At 47.8% G+C, this 23,609-nt stretch overlaps 1 protein-coding gene across 3 annotated transcripts in view; it reads left to right on the top strand.

Annotated features, from left to right (window-relative positions):
- DOK7 (docking protein 7) overlaps positions 1-23,609 on the top strand; it is a 253,577-nt gene that overhangs the window by 170,852 nt on the left and 59,116 nt on the right. For all 3 annotated transcript variants that reach the window (XM_063924228.1, XM_063924246.1, XM_063924237.1), the window contains one exon: positions 23,338-23,386. In XM_063924228.1, the coding sequence (XP_063780298.1) occupies positions 23,338-23,386 (49 nt within the window). The remainder of the gene's footprint in view (positions 1-23,337; positions 23,387-23,609) is intronic.

Here is a 23,609-nt window from a genome sequence, read left to right as displayed (position 1 = left end):
TCACACTGCACAGTGTTCAACAATGGTCGCTACCTGGGTTGAAATACGGGATTATTTCTCCTGGCCTCTTTCACACTGCACAAAAACCCGGGTCCACGTGCAATAACCGGGCTTATTTATGGTAGTGTGAAAGGGGTAATAATCACTTAATGTGTGTAGTTTATTGGAGTTAGAGAGGAGGTGTGTAGTGTAGAGAGTTGAATTGCCCACAGGTGTGCAGGGGATATCCCTAGTGGGCCCTACTGCCTGTGGGCCCCACCCTCTCCACTAGGGGTCAGTAACTTGTTGGATCAGGATCATGAATGAACTTGGGTGCTTGTTTTTTTATGGAAACTACACCAACATTAGCCCTCCTGCCAATCAAAGTAGGTGACCCTGACACAGCCCTGTCTGCAGTCTGACAATGGGCAGATACCTTCCGAAATAGGCAGCAACCTTAACACTGATATACTGTCATTTCCAGCCAACTGGCGTCCACTATAATCTATAAAGAGCAGAGAGTATACCTGTAGGGGCTTATGCAGGCAAGTCGGTTTGAAGCATGGAGCTTGCGTCTTTTATTACTGCGCGATTATACGGAAGTGTGGGTGGCTCTTATGCAACTCGGCTGCATCTCCGCTTGCGGCAGGATGGGCTTCACTGGCTGGCAGTGTGACTTTAGTAAATAGCCTTCTAGAGAGGGCAAACGGAACTGCAGTCTATGCTGAGATCTTAAGCCCAGGCTTGGGTAATTAGTACCCCCTCTACCTCAGACTCTCAGTTTGAATAGCATACTCAGACCTCGAAGTACATGACACATATTTAGCATCCCCAAACTTGAGAACTTTGTGCAGGCATTTTGGGCTTAATTATAAGGTTGTGAGTAACAATTATGGGCATAAACAAGAGAAAAGTATTTCTCCACATTTACCTGATTTCTCCATATAATGGACGGGATGCGGTTATGTGACCGCCGGTCACATTACAGACGCCGGGATCCCAAACGCTGAATAGGCCGCCAGTCGGCATGCCGACCAACAGGCACTGTTCCCACTCCTGGGTGTCCACAATTCCCATAGAGTGGGAATAGAACCTGTGGCGAGCGCAGTAAACCACCGAGCCCGCTGCATGGCAAAGAGGTTTGTTGCACTTGCACCCCCGCCCACCGTGCCGGTCATCTAAAAGCTGGGATCCCGGCGTCTATATGCTGATCGGCGGTCTCCCAACCATCGGTCACCCGAATCAGTGGCGTCACAAGGTGGGTGCGGGGGGTGCGGCCCGCACACGGGTGTCATCCGCCGAGGGGTGACACCAAAGTGCTGGCTCCTGCTCAGTGACAGGAGGCGGGTGCTGCACTGTAACATTAGGTGCAGCAACTCGGCTCCTGTCACCACGTAGGAGCTGGCACTGCAGACATGCCAGTCTCCAGGAGCAGGCCACAACTCCCACACCCCCGGAGTGCCGAAAATGCGGGTTGGGGCGCTTAGCCACGACCCTTCCCGTGAAGCCACGGCCCTCTCGCGGATCGCCCCGTGAAGCCACGCCCCCCCACCGCACTGGGTACAAAAGAGGTGAGTGACGCCTCTGACCCGAACCCAACTTACTGACATAAATGCACACAGACACTACTTACTGACACATACACACACAAACTACACAGACACTACTTTTTGTATCAGATGTCACCTTTGATGTATGACCAAGGCTGCTGTTTTGAAGCTTGTCATAACAATTCAGCGTTGGTGTGAAGATGTTTTGTTGCTGGTGTAAACTGTCAAGACCAGAAATCCAACAGTGTTGATATCCAGGATGAAAACAAGGCAGGAGCACAAGAGGTAATGAGGGGGGTGGGTGACAAGATGCGGAGCCAATCGCGGGATCGCGCGTGCAGGGGGGGGGGGGGGGGGTCAGATAACAATATGCAGGAGCCGATCGCAGAGGTCGGAGCAGGTAACAAGGTGCAGGAGGAGGGGGAGCGAGTAACATTCAGGAGCCCATTCGCAGATGGGGGGGGGGAGCGGGCAACATGACGCGGGGGGAGCTGCCAACTGGTAATATGCGGGAGTCAGGAGCCTAATCATGGTTGGGGGCACATGCGGCAGTCTGAACATTCCACTATGCGGGTGGCGATATATCTATGCTGGGTGCTATGCTATCACGGAGGTGCGGGGAGGGGGGGGGGGGGCGGCGGCAGGATTGCAGAAACAGGAGGATGGAACAGTCAGTGTTTAGAAAGGGATCGATAATTCACTGACTCACACACGTTGAACACAGACTCGATGGGCGCCCACAACATCCCTAGCTGCTCCCGTCTCTTAAAGAAGAGGAGGAGCTTGGCTGAGATGAGGCGAGACAGGGTGATAAAGAAAGCATTCTCTTTTTCATTAAGTGTGCGGTGCCGCCCTCCAGTGGTCGCCGCCCATAGGCAGCTGCCTAAAGCTGCCTAGTGGTAGCGCCGGCCCTGTGTGCATGTGTCACATTAGGCCACACACAAACCCCACAAGCTCATTAGCTACAAGTATAATTATACTCCTGCTATATAATAGCGGTCACCCTGTCTACTGGACCCAGAGAGGCTCCGTCCAATCGTTCTTCTCATTACCTGGTGAAGGACTTGACGCCTTACAGCCTGTATGAAACAGCAACAAGCAGCAGTGTATAAATTGATGGACTTTATTTTCTAGGGAGAAGATTGTGCCCTGCTGCCTTTTGAAGTTCACATGAATGTATGACTCAACAGCAAGGCTTAAGAACAGTTGTCATCATTATACCACGTCGATGTCATTTACGCAGCTTGCGAGTCCACTTTGAATTATTTAATGACACCAATTTGCACATCTAAAATAGACCAAGGATAGCAATCTTTCAGTACCTCATCGTATTTTGGCCCTCATTCCGAGTTGATCGCTCGGTAATTTTCTTCGCATCGCAGTGAAATTCCGCTTAGTACGCATGCGCAATATTCGCACTGCGACTGCGCCAAGTAATTTTACAATGAAGATAGTATTTTTACTCACGGCTTTTTCTTCGCTCTGGCGAACGTAGTGTGATTGACAGGAAATGGGTGTTACTGGGCGGAAACACAGCGTTTTCGGGGCGTGTGGATAAAAACGCTACCGTTTCCGGAAAAAACGCAGGAGTAGCCGGAGAAACGGGGGAGTGTCTGGGCGAACACTGGGTGTGTTTATGACGTCAAACCAGGAACGACAAGCACTGAACTGAACGCAGATGCCGAGTAAGTCTGAAGCTACTCTGAAACTGCTAAGTAGTTTGTAATCGCAATATTGCGAATACATCGGTCGCAATTTTAAGAAGCTAAGATACACTCCCAGTAGGCGTAGGCTTAGCGTGAGCAACTCTGCTAAATTCGCCTTGCGAGCGATCAACTCGGAATGAGGGCCCTTATACTGAACATAGCGTGAGGTAGCTGTGATCGGTCTGTAAAGTATTTCAGAGAATAACATAAGGCAGATACGAGCTGGGGTAATGAAGCGGTAGGGGGGTCCATTATATAGAGAAATTAAACTTTGCTCCAGGAAACAAGCATCAGAGAAGTCTCTACATGAAGTAACAAACTTTTACTCCAGTTTTATGCACCTTGCTGATTTAAAGGCTAATTGCACCTGTTTCACTTTATATAGGTGTAATATTGGCTGTTTTTTTCTTAGTACTGCACGAAATAGCGTCACGCAGTAAAGGTAAATTAGCAGTGGCTGTTAGATGGCTTGGCAGGATTGGCGAGACACTTGCAGGGGCAATCATTTGAAATTTTTCTTTTCTTTTTATATTTTTTTATATTTCTCTAACGTCCCAGGGGATACTGGGATGGATTAGTACCATGGGGTATAGATCAGGTCCATTGGAGCCTGGCACTTTAAGAAATCAATAGTGTGTGCTGGCTTCACCCCTCTATGCCCCTCCTGCAGACTCTGCTTAGAAAAATGTGCCCAAGGAGCCCGGTGCATTCCTCTGGAGCTCCAGAGAGTTTTCTTCAGAAATTTATGTTAGTTGTTTTCTTTTCAGGCAGCACTGGCTAGCACCAGTCTGCCTGCATTGTGAGTCTTGGGGAGGGGGGTGGGTGGGGGGGGGATCGAACCAAGCTCCTATAGGATTAATGGCTCGTATCCCTGCTGACAGGACATTAAGCTCCTGAGGCGTTGTTTCACATGCCTCCGGGTGTGCGCACACGCCGGCAGCATGCAGCCACCCCAAACAGATGCCGAAGATGCGGTGTGGTGAGTACAGACACCGGGGTCCCAGTTAGCGGGTCCCCGATGTAAATGGCGGCATACAGGGCTGCAGGCACCTGGCTGCGGTGCCCGGAGCTGACAAAAAGGGGGGTTTAAACTCCTTTTTACACTGTATTTAAGCGTGGATACTTCAGTGTCCAGGCTGTTGCGTAAGATTGTGCTGCCTGTACCTGGGGCTATCTCTATCAAAGACCCAGCTAACCGTAAAATTGAGACAACACTCAAATCAATTTATTCAGCAGCAGGCGTAGCACAGAGGCCCACTATTGCTTGCAGTTGGATTACAAGGGCCATGGTAAAATGGACTGATAATATAATAGTGGGGTTTGACACTCTACCTCAGGATGAGGTCCTGACTCTACTGCATCATAGCCATGATGCTACAAATTTCATGAGTAAGGCAATCAAAGAAATAGACCTCATCAATGCCCGTGCCACAATGGTCAGCAGATGCTGATTCCAAGAAAGGCGTGGAAAATCTTGATTTTACAGGGGATGTCTTGTTTGGGGAAGAACTGAACAAGTGAATTTCTCAAGCAATGGCGGGTAAGTCTACCTATCTGCCGTCTACTGTGCCTCCTGCTAGTCATCCCTATCCTGGGCCCTCTCTGCAGTCCTTTCGTGTGGCCAGATTTAGATGCAGAGCCAGAGGTACCTGAAATGGAGCTAGAGGAAGTAGAGGTAAGTCCCGTAAACCAGCAACTGCTGGTTCTTTGAACCAGACCTGCGGATTCTCATCCACTAAGCCCTCCGCGTGACAGTTGGCCCCAGCTGCAGGGCGGCTTTCAGGAAGGTGCTCGTCTTCAACACTTTGCCCATGTCTGGGTGAACTCCTGCTGGGACCCTTGGGTGAGGGACCCCATATCCCAAGGATACTGATTGGAATTTCAAGCACTACCTCCTCCCAGATTCTTCAAGTCCAGCTTACCAGCTTCACCTGTAGCAAGAGGTACCTTGCAAGATGCCATTCAAAAACTACTGCAAACAAAGGTTATTGTTCCAATACCTCCTCTGTTGCACAACAGGGGATTTTATTCAAGTCTGTTTGTGGTACCAAAGCCGGATGGCTCGGTACGGACGATCTTGAACCTCAAATCTCTGAACCCGTACCTACATGTGTTCAAGTTCAAGATGGAATCCCTACGGGTGGTGATCTCTGGCCTGGAGGAAGGGGAATTCCTGGTGTCCCTGGATGTCAAGGATACATATCTGCACATCCCGATATGGCCCCCTCATCAAGCTTATCTAAAATTTGCTGTCCTGGACCACCCCTTCTAGTTTCAGACCTTTCCCTTTGGTCTCTCCACAGCTCCAAGGGTATTCACAAAAGTCATGGTGGAGATGATGCTGCAACGCTGCATGATGAGAGTCAACATAGGGGCAGATGTATTAACCTGGAGAAGGCATAAGGAAGTGATAAAGCAGTGATAAATGCAAGGTGATACATGCACCAGCCAATAAGCTTCTAACTGTTAATTTACATATTGGAGCTGATTGGCTGGTGCATTTATCACTTTGCATTTATCACTGCTTTACCACTTCCTTATGCCTTCTCCAGGTTAATACATCTGCCCCATAGTTCCTTACTTGGACGATCTCCTAATAAAGGCGGTGTCCAGGGAGAGTCTGCTGAACAGCATTAACTTGGCTACTCGCCTTCTTATGGAACATGGGTGGATCCTAAAATTCCAGAAGTCTCACCTGGAACCGTTACAATGAATTTAGTTCCTGGGTATAATACTGGATGCGGCGTCTCAGAAGGTATTCCTCCCCATGGACAAGGCATTGACAATCTAGGCTATGGTCCGCTCGGTGCTCAGACCTCGCAGAGTCTCAGTTCACCTTTGCATCCGCCTGCTGGGAAAGATAGTGGCCTCTTACGAGGCAATCCAATATGGCAGATTCCATGCCCATCAATTCCAGCTTGATCTGCTGGACAAGTGGTCGAGGTCCCACCTGATTATGCACCAGTGTGTAACTCTGTCACGGTGTCACCAAAATCACGGATCTCCCTGTTATGGTGGCTACAAGTCTCTCATCTTGTGGAGGGTCAGAGTTTCAGTATCCAATCTTGGACACTACAGACAACGCATGCCAGCCTCCGAGGTTGGGGGGCAGTGACCTGAGGGCAGAGTTCCAGGGAAAGTGGTCAAGTCAGGAATCTGCACTCCTGATAAATGTTCTGGAACTCAGGGCAATTTACAATGCTCTTCTGCAGGCCTCCTATCTTCTCCGAAATCAGGCCATTCAGGTACAGTTGGAAAACGCCAAGGCAGTGGCATACATAAACCGGCAGGGAGGAACAAGAAGCAGGGCCGCAATGCGAGAGGTGTCTCGGATACTCCTCTGGGCAGGAGCCAATGCAAGGGCCATCTCAGCCATATTCATTCCAGGCATGGACAGTTGGGAGGCGGACTTCCTCAGCAGGCACGACCTCTATCCGGGGGAATGTGGCCTTCACCCTCAGATGTTTCAACAACTGGTTCACAGATGGGGCTGTCCGCAGACAAACTTCATGGCTTCTCGTCTCAACAAGAAGCTCCGTCGTTACTGCTCCAGAATGAGGGATCGGCAGGCGGCAGCAGTGGATGCTCTGAACGCACCGTGGACTTACCAGTTCGTGTACATGTTTCCTCCAATCCCTCTCATTCCCAAGGTTCTAAAAAGTCTCAAAAGGGAAAACGTCCAGGCTATTCTAATTGCCCCGGATTGGCCTCGACGGGCCTGGTATGCGGACCTCCTGACCATGTCTCTAGAGGAACCCTGGCCTCTACCGCTTCTCAAGGATCTTCAACACGGCCCATTCATCTATCCAGACTTACTGCAGCTTCGTTTGACGGCTTGGAGGTTAAAAGGGAGATTCTAGCCAGGAAAGGGCTTCCCTCCAGGGGTAACACAACTATGGTCCAAGCCCGAAAGGTGGTCACATCTAAACATTACCACCGAATCTGGAAGAAATATGTTTCGTGGTGTGATTTTCATCTTGGCCGTTTTCTGCTCTTCCTGCAAGCAGGCGTGGATATGGGCCTACAATTAGACTCCATCAAAGTTCAGATTTTGGCTATCTCCATCTTCTTCCAGAAACAGCTGGCTGTACTTAAGGAAATACAAACATTCCTGAAGGGTGTTCTTCGCATTCAACCACCCTTTGTACATCCCACGGCTCCGTGGGATCTCAATGTGGTCCTGACCTTTCTCCAGTCAGACTGGTTTGAACCCTTACACAGGGTGGACTTGAAATATCTTACTTGGAAGACTGTCATGTTACTGGCTTTAGCCTCTGCAAGACGTGTGTCAGAATTGGGGGCCTTATCCTGTAAGAGCCCAGATTTGATATTTCACGAGGATAGGGCGGAGCTCAGGACTCGCCCGCAGTTTTTGTCGAAAGAGGTATCGGCTTTTTTAACATTAATCAACTGATAGTAGTTCCGGTACTGTCTGACACATCGGTTGCTCCAAAGTCCTTGGACGTTGTGTGGGGCTTTAAGGATTTACGTCAAGAGGACAGCTTGTCACAGGAAGTCTGACTCGCCTTTTGTCCTTTATGACGCTACCAAGATTGGATGTCCTGCTTCTAAGCAGTCCATTGCTCAATGGCTCAGGTTGACCCTTCAACAGGCCTATTCTTCTGCGGCATTGCCTTTGCCGACTTCTATTCAGGCCCATCTCACAAGGTCGATGGGTTCTTCCTGGGTGGTTGCACAGGGCGTCTCGGCCTTACAGTTGTACCGAGCTGCGACTTGGGGCCTTATTCAGATCTGTTGGCTCACTAGCTATTTTTTGCAGCACTGCGAACAGATAGACGTCGCCTATAGGGGAGTGTATTTTAGCTTTGCAAGTGTGCAAACGCGTGTGCAGCCACCCTGTACAAAAACAGCTTGTGCAGTTTCTGAGTAGCTCTGACCTGACTCAGCCGCTGCGATCACCTATTCAAGGCCGGAACTGACGTCAGACACCCGCCCTGCAAACGCGTGGACACGCCTGCATTTTTCCAACCACTTCCAGAAAACGGTCAGTTACCACCCACAAATGCCCTCTTCCTGTCAGTTTCTTTGCGAACGGCTGTGCGAATGTTTTTTTGCTAGAACCAGTGCACAACAACGATCGGATTTGTAACCGAATGGCGCGCCTGCGCATTGTGGTGCATATGCATGCGCAGTAGTTACCTGATCGCTGCGCTGTGCAAAACACTAGTGAGCGACAGATCTGAATTAGGACCTTGGTCTGGTTCAAACACGTTCGTGAAGTTCTATGAGTTCGATACCTTGGCTAATGATGACCTTAAGTTTGGTTAGGCGGTTTTGCAGGGGTCTCAGCACTCTCCCACCTGTTCTGGGAGCTTTGGGACTTCCCCATGGTACTAATCCATCCCAGTATCCTCTAGGACGTTAAAGAAAATAGGAATTTAATACCGGCAATTCCTTTTCTCATAGTTTGTAGGGGACACTGGGCGCCCGCCTCAGGGGTAAATTTACTAAAATAGGAGTTCTATTTAAGATGGGATGTTGCCCATAGCAACCAATTAGATTCCAGGTATCATCTTCTAGAGGGTGCAAGATAAATGAGAAGTAGAATCTGATTGGTTGCTATGGGCAACATCCCATCTTAAATAGAACTCCCATCTTAGTAAATTTCCCCCTCAGTGCTTAGTTTTCTGGCTTACCTCTTTGTAAGTTCTTTTTGGTTGGGTCTGCTGTTGCTGTCCCTGTGCCTTGTTCTGGTTAGCGTTGCTCTCCTTCGTTTTGGGTAACACTGCTACCTTGTATTGTTATTGTGTGTTGGTTCGTTACCTCACCACTGTTTATTTATTATCAGTTATTTATATAGCGCACACATATTCCGCAGCATTTTACAGAGAATATTTGCCCATTCACATCAGTCCCTGCCCCAGTGGAGCTTACAATCTATATTCCCTACCACATGTACACACACACACATTCATGCTAGGGTTAATTTTGTTGGGAGCCAATTAACCTACCAGTATATTTTTGGAGTGTGGGAGGAAACCAGCGTACCCAGAGGAAACCCACGCAAGCATGGGGAGAATATACAAACTCCACACAGTTAGGGCCATGGTGGGAATCGAACCCATGACCTCAGTGCTGTGAGGCAGTAATGCTAACCATTACACTGTCCGAATTACCCCGAGCTGTTTATGTCTATATCCTTCTCTCAAAGTATGTCCGTCTCCTCGGGCACAGTTTTCCTAGACTGAGTCTGCAGGAGGGGCATAGAGGGGAGGAGCTAGCACACACTATTGATTTCTTAAAGTGCCAGGTTCCAATGGACCTGATCAATACCCCATGGTACTAATCCATCTCAGTATCCCCTATGGACTATGAGAAAAGAAATTGCCGGTAGGTATTAAATTCCTATTTTTTAATTTCATGTATTGTGGGCCTAATTCAGACCTGATCGCTGCTACAACAGCGATCGCAGCCTGATGCCCTTTCTGTAGAGCGCACGCACAGCGGCCGCACTGTGCGTGCGCACCCAGTGAGATGCGATCGCCTCTGCCTGATTGACAGGCAGAGGCGGTCGCGGGGTAGGAGGGGGCATGCCAATGGCATTAAAACTCTGTTTTTGGGGTGCAAACCGGACAACGCAGCCATGTCTGGACCGTTGCATTGTGGGGCGGGCTGCGGCAGCTGCATGACATCACATGCAGCTGCTGCAACCCAGAACATGGCAGGTAGATGCCTGCCAGTGCAGCTAGGCGGCGCAGGCAGGGAGCTACTTGGTGCACCTCTCCGGGGGTGGGGGGGGGGGGGAGTTAGGGCCTGACATGCTCTGAATCATCTCCTGTGTCTTTAGTACAGGAGTAAGGCCTGATTCATAGTTGTACGGTAATGCCGCTGCAGATTAAATGTTTGACTCAGAAGTTGTGCAAAAATATGCCAATGTTATGTTACAGCTGCTGGGATTTGTATAGGGATGCCCTCTGGAGTCTTCGCAACTGCATACATGATGCAGATCAGGCGAAAATCGCTCTATCGCTCAGAATGGCTGCCGCAACTGAGACGCTGGAGACGTGTTTCCTGCATACGGGATCACAGTAGGCTGATACATGTCCGAAAATGGTTCCGGTGCTTAACTACGAGAACAAACATTGGGAGAGCATACATCAGGCCCAAGTGTGCTAGTGGGCATTTTGAATTATAATGGCACTGTGACACAGTGTTCAGCACTGCTATCTGACACCTCTGAGTTCATGGTCCTGTTCTGACCAGGACACTATATGTGTGGAGTTTGTATGTTCTCACATATGTCTCAGTTTCAGCGGAATAGTTCCAAAGCGTGGACCCTAAAAGCGTCTGGGCTTACAGGAAAGTGGGTGGGGTTCTTCATAGAAAAAGGGCGAGGTTTTGTTTTTTTTAAATGAGCATGGTTTTACAAATTGAGGTGCATTTTGTGTGAATTAGCAGCAGGGTTTCCACAGATTTTGCAGAAGACTTATTCTGCCTGGATAAATGTGAAATATCAGATCATTGCATACAACTGTCCTCCTCCATACTCTACGTGTCCTGACAATTTCACTAATCAGTGGGCAGGATGTGGGAGTGGAACCCACTGTTCCAGGAGTTTATGGGAACTTCTCTAAATTCAGCTGTCTCTCAGATGTACCCGAAGAGTAGGTAGGTACAGTATTGTAGTCACACAGTCTATGGATGGTGAGGACAAAGAGTGAGCACAGTGGGAGGGGCTTGTTTGTGACCTGATTTCGCTTTTTTTAATTCTTGGGAGCTAGGAGGAGTTAGTCTGTGATTGGATAGTGATGTTACAGAGTGAGCGCAGTCACACAATCTGCGTAGCTGGTTAGTCTGTGATTGGATAGTGATGTTACAGAGTGAGCGCAGTCACACAATCTGCGTAGCTGGTTAGTCTGTGATTGGATAGTGATGTTACAGAGTGAGCGCAGTCACACAATCTGCGTAGCTGATTAGTCTGTGATTGGATAGTGATGTTACAGAGTGAGCGCAGTCACACAATCTGCGTAGCTGGTTAGTCTGTGATTGGATAGTGATGTTACAGAGTGAGCGCAGTCACACAATCTGCGTAGCTGGTTAGTCTGTGATTGGATAGTGATGTTACAGAGTGAGCGCAGTCACACAATCTGCGTAGCTAGTTAGTCTGTGATTGGATAGTGATGTTACAGAGTGAGCGCAGTCACACAATCTGCGTAGCTGGTTAGTCTGTGATTGGATAGTGATGTTACAGAGTGAGCGCAGTCACACAATCTGCGTAGCTAGTTAGTCTGTGATTGGATAGTGATGTTACAGAGTGAGCGCAGTCACACAATCTGCGTAGCTGGTTAGTCTGTGATTGGATAGTGATGTTACAGAGTGAGCGCAGTCACACAATCTGCGTAGCTAGTTAGTCTGTGATTGGATAGTGATGTTACAGAGTGAGCGCAGTCACACAATCTGCGTAGCTAGTTAGTCTGTGATTGGATAGTGAGCACAGTATAGTACACAGTCTGGGTAGCAGGTTAGTCTGTGATTGGTGAGTGAATGCAGGCACTTGGCCTATGTAACAGGTTAGCCTGCTAATACACATGCGCACACCAGTGTAACCTACACAATTTTTACCAATAACACCCCTAGTAGATTATTTCAAATGTTTATAATACTCTTAATTAATGATTGCAGATACTGTACCTGTGTTAAAAACAACCTTTCCCAGCAATTAACTAGTTCTAATGCAGACTTACACAGAGGCCTTGACCAATTAGGTGCCCTAGGTTCCGCTTCCCTACCTGCCTCCCTCCTCTTCCCTGCCTGCCTGAGTTTTCCTCCTGCCTCCGCCTCCCCCTCCTCCGGCCCTCCTACCTCCTCTTCCCTACCTGCATCCCTTCTCTTCCCTGCCAATTCGTGTCCTTCTCATGGCTCCATCTCCCTCTCTTCTGGCCATCTATCTTCACTTCCTAACTCTCCTCCCTTTTCCAGAGGCCCTCCTGAGACCTCCTCCCAGCTCTGCCTCCTCTCCCTGCACTTTGAGCCTACCAGTGCTGCATATTTAAAGGATGATGATTGATCATCTCACTTCTTTTCATCTGATCGCAGTGCCATGACTACCCGGGGTACCCCCTCTCTCCATCACCCCATGCCTCCCAGCTGAGTCTCTGCAGCTCATCCCCCTTGGAGCTAGGTTGCTCTAGGAAAGTGCTTAGATCGCCTATGTCAAGGGGTGGCCCTGGACTATTAGTATATACAGCTGACACTTATGCTTCTTTATGCTAAGAGAATCAGAACAAGAGATGGATGGGTTGCTTTGGTGTAAGGCTTATACAATAAAGATGTGTTTACGTACTTTCTCCCTGTGTTGAAGTCCAGAGGGGCCACAGAATCAATCACCTGTCAGGAGGGGTGTCTGTTGTGCTGCTAGATCCGACAAGGGATTATCAGCATGGACCTGCTACTGTGTAAACTGTATATATAAATCATTTTGAAAAAAGCTTGTATCATACCCCAAAGTACTTTGCGCTCATAGGCAGGGCTAGTACTGGCAAATCAGCAGGGATGGGTGGACAAAGAACATGGGGTCCCCTCAAAAGCCTGTACCAGAACCTGCCTATGACAGTCTGGGCTGGTAACTTTGTAGCTGGGAAAGTAGCAGTGTGGGGTCCCCCTGCCATAATAACACAGCCTACCCTAGCACCTTCAGCATGGAGATGAAATCCCTGCAGGCCCCAACCTTAGGGTAAGACCAGTCCCATGCTGAAAGCAGTAAGATACATTTATAAAAGATTGTTTTACTACAGTATATCAGCCTGTAAAGTACTGGGTAACTGTATGACGTCAACACCAACTAGCCTAGTTAAATGTCAGCGCAAGACATCTTAAGTGCAGTACAAATATTTCAGGTGTAGGCACAGTGGTAAGTAATGCCAACTGTGTGCAATTGACATTCACCATGCAATATGGCGGCAATCCTTTTATTAATGATCCTAAATATATTACATTATATTAAATCATTTTTCACTGTACCATTCATGCGGTTTATACTTTACATGCTCCGAGTTGTGTCGCAGCGACAATCAGTGGATGCGCATTTTAGGAATATATGAAGAGTGCCTATTGTTTTTGTTTTGAGAGTAACGAAACAAATCAGCGTTTGTCTTGGTTATGGGAGGAACACGCCATAGAAGATTAGATATTGTTTATGAGTTTTCTAATGTTATTGGAAATATTATGAATTAGAATTTAATTCCACAATCACAGAGAATGATGTATTCCATTTCCAATACTCTCCTCTCAATGTACAAATCTTATAAAATTCTACCCATTAGCAAAGCACTGTAGAGAACTCAGCTCTTGATCAATGCACCGCATAATGCCCCTGGCTGGCGGAACGTGCTGGGAATGGAGAAGCAGCTGTAGGTGTTGCGTCCAGCAGTTGTAGAGCAGCCATTGATATGCTTAATAGTTCCCACCAATTACCATTAATGTAACTCTGGAGTAACAATGACACAGGTGAAAATCATCTTGTGGGAACACAAATAGATCTGTGTGATATTACCGAGGGTCATTACAACTATTACACTCAGCGGAGCACTGAGTCACATAGAGGCCGCTGAGCGTCTGGGCTGTAGTCATCGCTATTGATTACTGTATGCTGGTCTAAGTGTCTATTACTGTCATAGATGAAAGTGTAATAGTACAGAGCTGCTACTTCTTGATGATTGTCCTGAAGGCTGGATTAGGGTGAGACACAGGGGAGCTGTGTCTTTCCCTGCACATTGCACAGGAGAGATGAGAAAGTCAGCTTACTGTGTGGCAGCTCAGATAAGGAAGGGACATATGGCCTGATTTAGGGTTGTATGCTAATGCTGCCGCAGCTGCAATTGTCTACTTGGATACCGTGCAAAAATATGCAAATGCCGCAGCTGCCTAGATTCGTATTGAGACACCCACCGGGGGCTGTGCAACTCCCAGCAGCTGAGTACAGTGACGCAGCCTCTGTCGCAGATCAGTCAGTGATTGGGCTTCTGAGGAGCTGTATGTTCGTGCAGCATGGCCGCAGGAAGTGCAATGTTGGAGCCACAGTTGCTACACACGGGATCACAGATGAAAACTGTCGCGACATGCCTGTGTTTTTGACACCACTTCCCGTTACCTCTCCCAAACATCTCCTGACTGTCAATCACTTTGGGAATAAAACCTCTGTGTGACTGAAGTCACAGGACCATTGCGACACAAGCACAGTGGGGGCCATTTATCATAGATCGCATATTCAGTGCAATCTGGTTGGGATCTTATCACATTGTGCTGATGTATTAATCAGCACTCACAGGGACATGGGCTCCGAAAGGCGACCGTCCCTGCGATGTACTGGGACTGCTGCCGGGGGGGGGGGGGGTCTATGCGGTGTGTAGCCCATAGGGCTCAGATGGCGGTAGCTGCAAGGACCAATATCAGGAATGCTTTGCATAAATCTGGCAGCACTGCATTCTCCATAGAAACCTATAGGGGATGCGGCTGATGGCGGGAACGGAGGGATTGTACCAGGTATTGGGTATACCTGCAGCAGTCCATCCTTCATACATTCAGCAGTTACCTAATATTTGCGGCTAACTCACAAAAACTGGTGTTTTGAGGGAAATAGCCGCAAATATACAAAGATAAATGGGTCCCAGTGAAACTCTGCGAAAACATTGCGTACAATTCCCAATCAGGCCCAGTGTCACCATTGGGCAAATTTACAAAAGGGTCGGAGCAAATGTGTTCTCAGCAATGGGGCTTTTCTTTGCTTTGCTGTATACAAGACAGTGCTACCACTGGTGATAACACTGCTGTCACTAGTGATAATGCTGCCAGCGGCCTATCGCCATGGTGATAGATTGGAAGCCTAGCGATGTTTGTTACATAGGCTTCCCCCTATAGTCAGTCATATTTGCATCTGCATTCTATGGAACAACTGTCCACGTTTCAGTTTTACTATAGGCTGAAAAGAATATGTGCAGGGAGCTTTGTATATGAGCTACAGTATCTCCCACAAGCAGCACATCCAAACTAAAGGTGTATACACACTGGGCGCTTTTGAGCTCGAAGTAGCTCACTTTTGGCATATTGAGCCACTTTGAGCTCAGAATCACCTAGTGTGTATGGATCGTTGGTGAGCAGTGAGCGCTGATGCACGCTCCCGCATCATCGCTGGCCGCCGCCGTCCGTCGGCCTGTTTTACCGGCCGAGTGAACTACTTTCTACAGTCTCCTACTGTAGAAAGTGGTTCACCCCCGTGAAAATGGCTGGGCCGGGTAAAAATCGCTCAGTGTGTGTGCACTGTGTGATTTTCCGGACAGCGATTTTCACGTAATCGCCCAGTGTGTACGCACCTTAAGGAATCTTCTTTTACAGAAGATCTTAGTTGTATACAGTGGTGTAGTAATTAGAGATGAGCGGGTTCGGTTTCTCTGAATCCGAACCCGCCCGAACTTCATGGTTTTTTTCACGGGTCCGAGCAGACTCGGATCCTCCCGCCTTGCTCGGTTAACCCGAGCGCGCCCGAACGTCATCATGACGCTGTCGGATTCTCGCGAGACTCGGATTCTATATAAGGAGCCGCGCGTCGCCGCCATTTTCACACGTGCATTGAGATTGATAGTGAGAGGACGTGGCTGGCGTCCTCTCCATTTAGATTATAAGAGAGAGAGATTTACTGGAGCTTAGGACTAGGAGGAGTACTGTAGAAGTGTAGAGAGTGCAGAGAGTTTACTAGTGAGTGACCACCAGACAGTGCAGTTTATTTAATATATCCGTTCTCTGCCTGAAAAAAGCGATACACACAGTGACTCAGTCACATACCATATCTGTGTGCACTGCTCAGGCTCAGCCCAGTGTGCTGCATCATCTATATATATTATATATCTGTCTGACTGCTCAGCTCACACAGCTTATAATTGTGGGGGAGACTGGGGAGCACTACTGCAGTGCCAGTTATAGGTTATAGCAGGAGCCAGGAGTACATAATATTATATTAAAATTAAACAGTGCACACTTTTGCTGCAGGAGTGCCACTGCCAGTGTGACTGACCAGTGACCTGACCACACTGACCACCAGTATAGTTAGTAGTATACTTATATTGTGATTGCCTGAAAAAGTTAAACACTCGTCGTGTGACTTCACTTGTGTGTTGTTTTTTTTTTTATTCTATAAAAATAAAACTCATTCTGCTGACAGACAGTGTCCAGCAGGTCCGTCATTATATAATATATAATATATACCTGTCCGGCTGCAGTAGTGATATATATATATTTTTTATATCATTTATCATCCAGTCGCAGCAGACACAGTACGGTAGTTCACGGCTGTGGCTACCTCTGTGTCTGCACTCGGCAGGCAGTCCGTCCATAATTGTATACCACCTAACCGTGGTTTTTTTTTCTTCTTTATACATACATACTACTACGACATCTCTTTATCAACCAGTCTATATTAGCAGCAGACACAGTACAGTACGGTAGTTCACGGCTGTGGCTACCTCTGTGTCTGCACTCGGCAGGCAGTCCGTCCATAATTGTATACCACCTAACCGTGGTTTTTTTTTCTTTCTTCTTTATACATACATAGTTACATAGACATCTCTTTATCAACCAGTCTATATTAGCAGCAGACACAGTACAGTACGGTAGTTCACGGCTGTGGCTACCTCTGTGTCTGCACTCGGCAGGCAGTCCGTCCATAATTGTATACCACCTAACCGTGGTTTTTTTTTCTTTCTTCTTTATACATACATAGTTACATAGACATCTCTTTATCAACCAGTCTATATTAGCAGCAGACACAGTACAGTACGGTAGTTCACGGCTGTGGCTACCTCTGTGTCTGCACTCGGCAGGCAGTCCGTCCATAATTGTATACCACCTAACCGTGGTTTTTTTTTCTTTCTTCTTTATACATACATAGTTACATAGACATCTCTTTATCAACCAGTCTATATTAGCAGCAGACACAGTACAGTACGGTAGTTCACGGCTGTGGCTACCTCTGTGTCTGCACTCGGCAGGCAGTCCGTCCATAATTGTATACCACCTAACCGTGGTTTTTTTTTCTTTCTTCTTTATACATACATACTACTACGACATCTCTTTATCAACCAGTCTATATTATTAGCAGCAGACACAGTACAGTACGGTAGTTCACGGCTGTGGCTACCTCTGTGTCTGCACTCGGCAGGCAGTCCGTCCATAATTGTATACCACCTAACCGTGTTTTTTTTTTCTTTCTTCTTTATACATACATAGTTACATAGACATCTCTTTATCAACCAGTCTATATTAGCAGCAGACACAGTACAGTACGGTAGTTCACGGCTGTGGCTACCTCTGTGTCTGCACTCGGCAGGCAGTCCATAATTGTATACTAGTATCCATCTCCATTGTTTACCTGAGGTGCCTTTTAGTTGTGCCTATTAAAATATGGAGAACAAAAATGTTGAGGTTCCAAAATTAGGGAAAGATCAAGATCCACTTCCACCTCGTGCTGAAGCTGCTGCCACTAGTCATGGCCGAGACGATGAAATGCCAGCAACGTCGTCTGCCAAGGCCGATGCCCAATGTCATAGTACAGAGCATGTCAAATCCAAAACACCAAATATCAGAAAAAAAAGGACTCCAAAACCTAAAATAAAATTGTCGGAGGAGAAGCGTAAACTTGCCAATATGCCATTTACGACACGGAGTGGCAAGGAACGGCTGAGGCCCTGGCCTATGTTCATGGCTAGTGGTTCAGCTTCACATGAGGATGGAAGCACTCAGCCTCTCGCTAGAAAAATGAAAAGACTCAAGCTGGCAAATCAGCACAGCAAAGAACTGTGCATTCTTCGAAATCCCAAATCCACAAGGAGAGTCCAATTGTGTCGGTTGCGATGCCTGACCTTCCCAACACTGGACGTGAAGAGCATGCGCCTTCCACCATTTGCACGCCCCCTGCAAGTGCTGGAAGGAGCACCCGCAGTCCAGTTCCTGATAGTCAGATTGAAGATGTCAGTGTTGAAGTACACCAGGATGAGGAGGATATGGGTGTTGCTGGCGCTGGGGAGGAAATTGACCAGGAGGATTCTGATGGTGAGGTGGTTTGTTTAAGTCAGGCACCCGGGGAGACACCTGTTGTCCGTGGGAGGAATATGGCCGTTGACATGCCAGGTGAAAATACCAAAAAAATCAGCTCTTCGGTGTGGAGGTATTTCACCAGAAATGCGGACAACAGGTGTCAAGCCGTGTGTTCCCTTTGTCAAGCTGTAATAAGTAGGGGTAAGGACGTTAACCACCTCGGAACATCCTCCCTTATACGTCACCTGCAGCGCATTCATAATAAGTCAGTGACAAGTTCAAAAACTTTGGGTGACAGCGGAAGCAGTCCACTGACCAGTAAATCCCTTCCTCTTGTAACCAAGCTCACGCAAACCACCCCACCAACTCCCTCAGTGTCAATTTCCTCCTTCCCCAGGAATGCCAATAGTCCTGCAGGCCATGTCACTGGCAATTCTGACGATTCCTCTCCTGCCTGGGATTCCTCCGATGCATCCTTGCGTGTAACGCCTACTGCTGCTGGCGCTGCTGTTGTTGCTGCTGGGAGTCGATGGTCATCCCAGAGGGGAAGTCGTAAGCCCACTTGTACTACTTCCAGTAAGCAATTGACTGTTCAACAGTCCTTTGCGAGGAAGATGAAATATCACAGCAGTCATCCTGCTGCAAAGCGGATAACTGAGGCCTTGACAACTATGTTGGTGTTAGACGTGCGTCCGGTATCCGCCGTTAGTTCACAGGGAACTAGACAATTTATTGAGGCAGTGTGCCCCCGTTACCAAATACCATCTAGGTTCCACTTCTCTAGGCAGGCGATACCGAGAATGTACACGGACGTCAGAAAAAGACTCACCAGTGTCCTAAAAAATGCCGTTGTACCCAATGTCCACTTAACCACGGACATGTGGACAAGTGGAGCAGGGCAGGGTCAGGACTATATGACTGTGACAGCCCACTGGGTAGATGTATGGACTCCCGCCGCAAGAACAGCAGCGGCGGCACCAGTAGCAGCATCTCGCAAACGCCAACTCTTTCCTAGGCAGGCTACGCTTTGTATCACCGCTTTCCAGAATACGCACACAGCTGAAAACCTCTTACGGCAACTGAGGAAGATCATCGCGGAATGGCTTACCCCAATTGGACTCTCCTGTGGATTTGTGGCATCGGACAACGCCAGCAATATTGTGTGTGCATTAAATATGGGCAAATTCCAGCACGTCCCATGTTTTGCACATACCTTGAATTTGGTGGTGCAGAATTTTTTAAAAAACGACAGGGGCGTGCAAGAGATGCTGTCGGTGGCCAGAAGAATTGCGGGACACTTTCGGCGTACAGGCACCACGTACAGAAGACTGGAGCACCACCAAAAACTACTGAACCTGCCCTGCCATCATCTGAAGCAAGAAGTGGTAACGAGGTGGAATTCAACCCTCTATATGCTTCAGAGGTTGGAGGAGCAGCAAAAGGCCATTCAAGCCTATACAATTGAGCACGATATAGTAGGTGGAATGCACCTGTCTCAAGCGCAGTGGAGAATGATTTCAACGTTGTGCAAGGTTCTGATGCCCTTTGAACTTGCCACACGTGAAGTCAGTTCAGACACTGCCAGCCTGAGTCAGGTCATTCCCCTCATCAGGCTTTTGCAGAAGAAGCTGGAGACATTGAAGGAGGAGCTAACACGGAGCGATTCCGCTAGGCATGTGGGACTTGTGGATGGAGCCCTTAATTCGCTTAACAAGGATTCACGGGTGGTCAATCTGTTGAAATCAGAGCACTACATTTTGGCCACCGTGCTCGATCCTAGATTTAAAGCCTACCTTGGATCTCTCTTTCCGGCAGACACAAGTCTGCTGGGGTTGAAAGACCTGCTGGTGACAAAATTGTCAAGTCAAGCGGAACGCGACCTGTCAACATCTCCTCCTTCACATTCTCCCGCAACTGGGGGTGCGAGGAAAAGGCTCAGAATTCCGAGCCCACCCGCTGGCGGTGATGCAGGGCAGTCTGGAGCGACTGCTGATGCTGACATCTGGTCCGGACTGAAGGACCTGACAACGATTACGGACATGTCGTCTACTGTCACTGCATATGATTCTCTCAACATTGATAGAATGGTGGAGGATTATATGAGTGACCGCATCCAAGTAGGCACGTCACACAGTCCGTACTTATACTGGCAGGAAAAAGAGGCAATTTGGAGGCCCTTGCACAAACTGGCTTTATTCTACCTAAGTTGCCCTCCCACAAGTGTGTACTCCGAAAGAGTGTTTAGTGCCGCCGCTCACCTTGTCAGCAATCGGCGTACGAGGTTACATCCAGAAAATGTGGAGAAGATGATGTTCATTAAAATGAATTATAATCAATTCCTCCGCGGAGACATTGACCAGCAGCAATTGCCTCCACAAAGTACACAGGGAGCTGAGATGGTGGATTCCAGTGGGGACGAATTGATAATCTGTGAGGAGGGGGATGTACACGGTGATATATCGGAGGGTGATGATGAGGTGGACATCTTGCCTCTGTAGAGCCAGTTTGTGCAAGGAGAGATTAATTGCTTCTTTTTTGGGGGGGGTCCAAACCAACCCGTCATATCAGTCACAGTCGTGTGGCAGACCCTGTCACTGAAATGATGGGTTGGTTAAAGTGTGCATGTCCTGTTTTGTTTATACAACATAAGGGTGGGTGGGAGGGCCCAAGGACAATTCCATCTTGCACCTCTTTTTTCTTTTCTTTTTCTTTGCATCATGTGCTGATTGGGGAGGGTTTTTTGGAAGGGACATCCTGCGTGACACTGCAGTGCCACTCCTAAATGGGCCCGGTGTTTGTGTCGGCCACTAGGGTCGCTAATCTTACTCACACAGTCAGCTACCTCATTGCGCCTCTTTTTTTCTTTGCGTCATGTGCTGTTTGGGGAGGGTTTTTTGGAAGGGACATCCTGCGTGACACTGCAGTGCCACTCCTAGATGGGCCCGGTGTTTGTGTCGGCCACTAGGGTCGCTAATCTTACTCACACAGCTACCTCATTGCGCCTCTTTTTTTCTTTGCGTCATGTGCTGTTTGGGGAGGGTTTTTTGGAAGGGACATCCTGCGTGACACTGCAGTGCCACTCCTAGATGGGCCCGGTGTTTGTGTCGGCTACTAGGGTCGCTAATCTTACTCACACAGCTACCTCATTGCGCCTCTTTTTTTCTTTGCGTCATGTGCTGTTTGGGGAGGGTTTTTTGGAAGGGCCATCCTGCGTGACACTGCAGTGCCACTCCTAGATGGGCCCGGTGTTTGTGTCGGCCACTAGGGTCGCTAATCTTACTCACACAGCTACCTCATTGCGCCTCTTTTTTTCTTTGCGTCATGTGCTGTTTGGGGAGGGTTTTTTGGAAGGGACATCCTGCGTGACACTGCAGTGCCACTCCTAGATGGGCCCGGTGTTTGTGTCGGCCACTAGGGTCGCTTATCTTACTCACACAGTGACCTCGGTGCAAATTTTAGGACTAAAAATAATATTGTGAGGTGTGAGGTATTCAGAATAGACTGAAAATGAGTGTAAATTATGGTTTTTGAGGTTAATAATACTTTGGGATCAAAATGACCCCCAAATTCTATGATTTAAGCTGTTTTTTAGTGTTTTTTGAAAAAAACACCCGAATCCAAAACACACCCGAATCCGACAAAAAAAATTCGGTGAGGTTTTGCCAAAACGCGTTCGAACCCAAAACACGGCCGCGGAACCGAACCCAAAACCAAAACACAAAACCCGAAAAATTTCAGGCGCTCATCTCTAGTAGTAATGTGCCATGATCAGTGGGAGGGGGGTAGTAACAAAAGGGGACAGGTATTAAGGTATCCGGTCCTTAGATCGACAGCACTTAGGTTGACAGTCATTAGGTCGACCACTATTGGTCGACATGCATTAGGTCGACATGGTCAATAGGTCGACGTGGTCACTAGGCCGACATGGCAAGGGTCAACATTAGTTTTTCACTTTTTTTTTCTTTTTTTTTTACTTTTTCATACTTTATGTGCCACGTGGACTACGACTGGGAATAGTAACCTGTGCTGAGCGCAGCAGTAGCGGAGCAGGAGGACACGGTGCACTAATTGGGGTTCCCAGTAACTTTACGAAGAAAACGACACCAAAAAATATAAAAAACTAATGTCGACCATTTTCCAGGTCGACTTAATGACCGTGTCAACCTATTTCAGGTGTCGACCTAGTCACTGTTGACCAATAGTGGTCTACCTAATGACTGTCGACCTAATTACTGCCGACTCTATGATCCACACCCATAATATAAGGGCACATGTCGTGCTGCATAAGCCTCTAAGCAGGAAGCAGTGACGCCCATTGGGAATCCGGTACCCACAGTATAGCCTCTGGGTATAGCTACTCCCATTTCTTACACCTGGACCACTGAAGTGAGCTTTACCCACATAACAAGTGGAATAGCCTCCCATCAGAGGTGGTAGAGGCTAAGACAGTAGAGCAATTTAAGCATGCATGGGATAGACATAAGGATATCCTTACAAAGAAATAAGGATCAAATAAGGTTTGAGGTAAAAATATGGTTAAAAAAAGGGGCAGACTAGATGGGCCAAGTGGTTCTTATCTGCCGTCAAATTCAATGTTTCTATTGCAGGGTATGAAAGCACCATCTTACTCGTCTGCACATCTCCTTAATCTACTGTGTCTCTGAACACTGGGGGTAATTCTGAGTTGATCGCAGCAAGAATTTTGTTAGCAGTTGGGCAAAACCATGTGCACTGCAGGGGGGACAGATATAACATGTGCAGAGAGCGTTAGATTTGGGTGGGGTGTGTTCAATCTGCAATCTAAATTGCAGTGTAAAAATAAAGCAGCCAGTATTTACCCTGCACAGAAACAAAATAATCCACCCAAATCTAACTCTCTCTGCAAATGTTATATCTGCCCCCCCCCCCCCCCCCTGCAGTGCACATGGTTTTGCCCAACTGCTAACAAATTTCCTGCTGCGATCAACTCAGAATTACCCCCACTGTACACTCGATAAGTGAATGTTATATACAGTTGTTGCACTATTAACTGTTTTGTATGTTTGTCTTTGCTTCAGGGAGCTACAGGCCCGCATCCAAGAGCTTTACCCACATCACATTTGCAAGGTAGGCGAGGAATTGTCATTTTAGCTGTATAATTCATTTGATGCAGAATTTCCCATTAGGCATTAATACGTTCAGATGAATTGTTATGAACAGTGTTGAGTATATTTCTTGTAGCATTCTCATATAGTAGTAATACATTGATTATGCAGCGATGAGTACAAGCATGTGAGTGGTAAACCCAGGTGACTCCTCCATCTCAGATACATTCTGATCAGCTAGCATT

The sequence above is a fragment of the Pseudophryne corroboree genome, chromosome 1 (assembly GCF_028390025.1).
Source record: "Pseudophryne corroboree isolate aPseCor3 chromosome 1, aPseCor3.hap2, whole genome shotgun sequence".
In the NCBI taxonomy this organism is placed as follows: domain Eukaryota; kingdom Metazoa; phylum Chordata; class Amphibia; order Anura; family Myobatrachidae; genus Pseudophryne; species Pseudophryne corroboree.
The sequence above is the reverse complement of the archived record's forward strand: the minus strand, read 5'-3'. Positions and strand labels throughout refer to the sequence as shown.